Source organism: Streptopelia decaocto (genome assembly GCF_964273445.1).
Source record: "Streptopelia decaocto genome assembly, chromosome: Z".
NCBI lineage: Eukaryota > Metazoa > Chordata > Aves > Columbiformes > Columbidae > Streptopelia > Streptopelia decaocto.
Genome location: NC_138657.1, coordinates 55,100,475 through 55,106,996, shown reverse-complemented (window position 1 = coordinate 55,106,996; position 6,522 = coordinate 55,100,475). Strand labels below are relative to the sequence as shown.

Genomic DNA, 6,522 nt, shown 5'->3' with positions numbered 1-6,522 from the left:
CCCTTTTCCTTCCCCCCCCCCTTTTCCTTCCCCCCCCCCTTTTCCTTCCCCCCCCTTTTTTTAATGTGAAGGCTAATGTTGTGTCTTAAAAGCATTTAGCAATGCTGTCATCTACCCCTGGCACTATGCAAGTTGTTGTTCCCATTCATATGCATGTTGATAATCAAGTCATGCAGTTTCATGCAATAAGGATGAATTAAAGTTGGTTGTGTATCTTGTGTGTAAATTCAAGGTAGGACTTCAGAGGAGTGTAGTAGCTTCTAACAGGCATGTCTTTCAGGCCTGATGAGACATCTGGTACTTTTGTAGCAATACATTTGATATTTTTACACATTTCTAAATGCAATCTAAGATTTTCTCAGTATCATAGAATCTTTTTTTTTTTTCTTTTATTTCTAGATAAAGCAGCCAACGTGTGTTATCAGGAGTTTGATGTGCCGGGGTATTTTCCAGTAGAGCTGAAGCAGTATCTTCCAAACATCGTCTACAGCCATGACATAGAGAGGTTAGCAGCAAATCAAAGAGCTCATAGATTTATATGATACAAAGCATACTGTGTACATAAAAAACAAAACATAGTTGAAGAACAATACAATTGCATATGAAGATGAGTTACACAAAAGTCTACATCTGTATGAAGAGGTAACTCTTTGAATAGACAAATTTTAAGTGATTTATGTGCCTATGTCTTTTTGTTCCTTTTTCCACATCTTTGCAAGTGAGATCAGCATAGCTCTGAAGATGCAGTTTTACAAGCAGTGGTTACACTGTAGTTTACTTCTTCTGAATCACATAAAGCACTAGTTGTGTTTTGCTCATATTACAGTACTGAGGTTTTTCAGTATGTATTTCAAAGGTAGTTTGTAACCCTTAATCAGTTAAAGCCCTTCCAAGGTAGCAGAGATTTAGGCTTCTTACTCCTCTGTTTTCCATGTCTTCTGCTTATGTGAGGAATAAGCAGATGAATTTGCAAAGAGAAACCTAACATTAATTTGTATTGAGACAAATGAAGTACTATGCAGCATAAAGGCACATGACCTTTAGTTACACTATGCAATTACAACATCTTCTTTAGGACCTGAAAATCCACTTCTTATAGAAATTAAAATACTTAGAAAACTTTCTCAGATTTTTGTTTGGAAATGTGTCTGTATAAGTGTGTTTTTCTCTGTCTTGACTAATTATTTTCATTTCTGAATAATTGTATGAGTGGAAACATAATTTGCATTATTTACATAGGCTGTGTGTTTTTGGGTAATTATATTGGGTTTGCTTGTAGTTGCTATCTGTATTTCAGTGTTGGTTTTCCAGGCTCCCTTGCCTGCATTGTGCATATTACTCCCAAAAGTAATCTAGATAGAGCCATTGTTTAGCACCTTGCCATGAAGAATTTAAAAAGTTAAAAGAGAAATGTATTTTTCACTTCCACATTTTTTGTTTTTCCTTCTTTTACAGCCACCTGAGGTGTGTAGTGCTTGTCACTCTCAGAGACATCAAGCAAGGAGAAGAACTTTTTTCTAATTATTATACTATTGTCAACTGAATTAACAGATTCAAGACTGAAAAATCTTGTGTTAATAAAACACTACGTGTGTACATCAAGCTTCATGAACGTTTTTACATAATAGAGGACTGCAGCTTTACTATCTAGAAAGGAAGCTGGAGGCTAGTATTTCCCTGACAGTGCTGCACATTTGATTGCAGGGATGGAGATTTAACTGCTTACATCCCTAGGTTCTCTGCTGTCTACTATTGTAGACATACAATAGCTCATAAAATAAAACGCAAAGTTCTGGACATGTCATTTATTCTTCTAGTTTGCATAGTTGTCTGTAGCTGTGGCTCAGTTTTAATATTTTGCCATTTCAGTTCTCATGGACCCTGTAAGAATGACTTCCTCTCATGAACTATTCCTCAGGTGATCCTCATAGTTCGCAGTAGTTGCTAGTTCTTGTTCTGGTTTTCCTGGAGTTGGTCGCTTTGGTATCTGCTTGCTTTTAGACAGTATTTCAGTGTAGCCAGTTGTCCAGATCTTTCATGAAGCCTTTTGGAACAGAGTTAATGTCTGTTTCGGATGTGCCTGGATGATGCACTGCCGTCAAGAGGCCGCCCTGAGCCACTTGCTTCAGCTGTGCCTGTCTTGGGGTAGAAGGGAAGACAGTCTGGATCTTGAGGCGCTGTCCAATCCTAGTTTCAGTGGTTCAGTGAAAGTTTCCTGGGATGTGGCAACTTTCATAGCTTTTATTCTCAAAGAGAGAGAACTTAATATTGTAGCATAGCTGGAGGAAATAATGCCAGCTGAGTGTGCTCTCTATTTTTTTTTAATTAGTTACTGGCATAAACAGAGCCAGCCATTCCCACATTAAGTCTTGCTGCTGTCTGCAGACTGCCTTCAGAAAGTAAATGAGAGACAGGTTGTCAGTATTGGGGTCTCGCTAAACAGCTTAGGAAAGAAAAATCGCAGTATTTACTGCAAAAGTCTAAGCAAGCCTCCTGATGAATTTGTAGTTGGCATAATGGAGGAGCTGGGAGGTGGTGTGCTGTAAGGAATCTTGTAGTGCTAGGGAAAACAGGGTGTTGTCCTGCTTAGCTGCAGAAGCTTCTTAGTCCCCTTTTCAGAATGCAGAGCTTTTCAGTGTGTCTGTTACTTTGTCACCTTCCAAGTCTTTTGTATTCATTTGAATCCTTCTCAGCCAGAGAGGGCTGTCTTTTTCAGGATGATTTAAATAGACCTATGGGATGGTGGCACGTGACTGAACACAAGTTGTATGAATACACTGGGCACAACTTCCAGTGACAGTCCCTGTGCCTTCACTGTGTGGTAACAGATCACAGCAGGTGGTGATCTCCAGTCTGCTGAAGAGGATGCTCGTCCTGCATCTCTCTGAAAATCCTTCTCTCCTGAGCTGGTCCTTCTCCCCTTCTCCACCTGGGAGGAGGTTACTGGGCATCTCTTAGTCTGAAGAGGAGGCTGATTGTCAGGGTGCCTGCAGTGTTGCTCAGCTCAGCAGGTCACGTTTTATGGTTGGTGGGGAATACTGGTCTCAGCACATCAGGGAAGGCAGATGCTGTTGATGTTCTCCAGGCTGAGATGCTGTCATGCGAGAGCACAGATTACTTCATCTGTCTCATTATGCATGTTAATACTTCATAAATGACCAGATTTGAAAGTGTATTCCTGTGTGACAGCTATGAAACTGAGGTTTACAACTGATTTTGTTGAGAGTGGTTTTACTTCACAGCACTTGAGGCCTCCTGGATGTGAATGTTGCAGGGTAGTGGAGGATTATTGCAGTGCTGACGTGCAGGGTGCCTGTCACAGGGTGCATGGGATGGGTGTCTCCTCACTGAAATAAATACTGAAACCTGACGGCCTGCGTCAGGGACTCCTCATGCACCAGGGAAAGCAAGACCTCACCTGCAACTGGCAGTAGCAAGTGATTTCTGTCGGTTGGTGCCTGTAGAAAGCCAAAAAGCAGCAGGAGGAGGTGCAGTCACGTGGTACTTCTGAGTAAGAAGCAGAATGACATGGGGACTGAGCAGGAGGAAGGAGAATCAAAGAGTAGAAATAATGGTCTGGTAAAGTGCTACAGCCTGTGAAAGGGCTTCAGGTATATCAGACTTTTCCTTGTCTTTAGATTCCTGTCACTTCTTTATAAGTGAAAGTCCCAATTCCCTGTCTGCTTGTTCATTACCACCAAACTGACATCACCAGTGCCTGAGAGGAGGACACATTGTGGTGGCGTTTCAGATGTAATGTGCAGTCTGATAGTAACCCAGTGTAACACTCCACGTAATCTGTTTTTTGTTTGTTAATAAACTATTTTTCACAGCACATACAATCTATCTTGTAAGGTGATTTGCCTGAGTAATTTTCATTGGAATTTCCTGAAAACAGGAACTTACCTGGCTAACTCTGCCTTTATGTGGCTATATAATTAGTGGTAGAAGAAGGAAAGGAAAATCAAAATTTAAGGTAGTTTCAATTACTGGTGGGCAAGATCTGTAAAGTCCTTGTCCCAGATGCAGACCCATAGTCCACAGGTGTGAAAATACTGTGCTAATCGAAGAGCTAATTTGTATGTCTAAATCCATTGCCAGCTGTGATGCGTGGGCTGGAGATGCTCACTGAGGACCAGTGACGGTACCAGCCTGGCTGGGGGGAACTGGCAGCGCTGTATCACAGTATCACAGTATGTTTGGGATTGGAAGGGACCTCAAAAGATCATCTAGTCCAATCCCCCTGCTGGAGCAGGAACGCCTAGGTGAGGTCGCACAGGAACATGTCCAGGCGGGTTTTGAATGTCTGCAGAGAAGGAGACGCCACAACCTCCCTGGGCAGCCTGTTCCAGTGCTCTGTCACCCTTACTGAGAATAAGTTTCTTCTCAAATTTAAGTGGAACCTCTTGTGTTCCAGCTTGATCGCATTACCCCTTGTCCTATCATTGTTTGCCACTGAGAAGAGCCTGGCTCCATCCTCATGGCACTCACCCTTTATATATTTATAAACATTAATAAGGTCCCCCCTTAGTCTCCTCTTCTCCAAACTAAAGAGACCCAGCTCCCTCAGCCTTTCTTCATAAGGGAGATGCTCCACTCCCTTAATCATCTTCGTTGCCCTACGCTGGACCCTCTCCAGCAGATCCCTGTCCTTCTTGAACTGAGGGGCCCAGAACTGGACACAATATTCCAGATGTGGTCTCACCAGGGCGGAATAGAGGGGAAGGAGGACCTCTCTCGATCTACTAACCACCCCCCTTCAAATACACCCCAGGATGCCATTGGCCTTCCTGGCCACAAGGGCACAGTGCTGGCTCATGGTCATCCTGTTGTCCACCAGGACCCCCAGGTCCCTTTCCCCTACACTGCTCTCTAATATGTAATCTCCCAACCTATACTGGAACCTGGGGTTGTTCCTGCCCAGATGCAGGACTCTACACTTGCCCTTGTTAAATTTCATTAGGTTATTCCCCGCCCAACTCTCCAGCCTGTCCAGGTCCCGCTGGATGGCAGCACAGCCTTCTGGCGTGTCAGCCACTCCTCCCAGCTTGGTGTCATCAGCAAACTTGCTGATAGTACACTCAATTCCCTCGTCCAAATCGTTAATGAATATATTGAATAGTATTGGCCCCAGCACTGACCCCTGAGGCACTCCACGAGATACTGGCCTCCAACTAGACTCCGCACCATTGACTACCACTCTCTGGCTTCTCTCCCTAAGCCACTTTGCAACCCACCTCACCACTCTGTTGTCTAGACCACACCTCCTCAACTTAGCTGTGAGGATGCTGTGGGAGACTGTGTCAAAGGCTTTACTGAAGTCAAGGTAGACCACATCCACCGCTCTGCCATCATCCATCCACCTTGTTACATTCTCATAAAAGGCTATGAGGTTGGTCAAGCATGACCTACCCTTGGTAAAGCCATGCTGACTGCCCCTAATAACCCTCTTATCCTTGATATGCCTTGAGATGGCACCAAGGACAAGCTGTTCCATTACTTTCCCAGGGACAGAGGTGAGGCTGACTGGTCTATAATTACCTGGGTCCTCCTTCTTACCCTTTTTGAAGACTGGAGTGACATTTGCTTTCCTCCAATCCTCGGGCACCTCTCCCGTTTCCCAAGACTTGGCAAAGATGATGGAGAGCGGTCCAGCAATGACTTCAGCCAGCTCCCTCAGCACCCGCGGACGCATCTCATCTGGACCCATGGATTTATGGATGTCCAGACTATTTAATTGCTCCCTAACCCAGTCCTCATCGACTAAAGCAAACTCCTCCACTGACCTGGCTTCATCCGGGGTCTCAGGGGTACAGGGCTCCCCAGGACAGCCTCCGGCAGAGTAGACAGAGACAAAGAAGGCATTCAGTAATTCTGTCTTCTCTGTATCTTCTGCCACCAGGGCACCCACCCCATTCCTCAGTGGGCCTACATTGCCTCTGGTATTAGTTTTATCTGCTATGTATTTTAAAAAGTTCGTTTTGCTGTCCTTGACCCCTCTCGCCAGCTGTAATTCTAAGGAGGCCTTGGCTATCCTAGCTGCCTTCCTACATCCTCTAACAGCAGCCTTATATTCCTCCCAAGTGGCCAGCCCCTGCTTCCATGACCTGTAAACTCTCCTCTTCTGCTTGAGCATACCCAACAGATCCCTATTGAACCACGCAGGCCTCCTGGCTCCCTTCCTTGACTTCCTACGTGTGGGGATGCTCTGATCCTGAGCGTGGAAGAAGCAATCTCTGAATGCCACCCACCTATCTTGGGCCCCGTTTCCTTCAAGCAGTCTTGCCCATGGGATTTCCCCCAGCAATTGCTTGAAAAGGCCAAAGTTTGTCCTGCTGAAGTCCAGGGTTGCAATTCTACTTGCTGTTCTGTTCCTGCCACACAAGATGCTGAACTCCACCATCTCGTGGTCACTGCAACCCAGGCAGCCCTCAACCTTTACTGCTTCGACCAGACCCTCCTTGTTAGTGAGGATGAGATCCAGCAGTGCACCTCTCCTAGTCGGCTCCTCCACCATCTGCA

The 6,522-nt window shown here is 44.9% G+C and overlaps 1 protein-coding gene across 6 annotated transcripts in view; it reads left to right on the top strand.

Moving 5' to 3' along the window:
* Positions 1-1,596, top strand: part of SETD9 (SET domain containing 9) — a 7,160-nt gene extending 5,564 nt beyond the window's left edge. For 3 of the 6 annotated variants that reach the window (XM_082074825.1, XM_082074824.1, XM_082074823.1), the window contains exons 5-6: positions 400-505; positions 1,456-1,596. In XM_082074825.1, the coding sequence (XP_081930951.1) occupies positions 400-505; positions 1,456-1,543 (194 nt within the window). In that variant the 3' untranslated portion in view covers positions 1,544-1,596. Of the gene's footprint in view, positions 1-399; positions 506-1,455 lie in introns of those variants that run through there. The other 3 variants (XR_014186216.1, XR_014186217.1, XR_014186218.1) reach the window with 1 other exon arrangement.
* Positions 1,597-6,522: the final 4,926 nt, after the last annotated feature.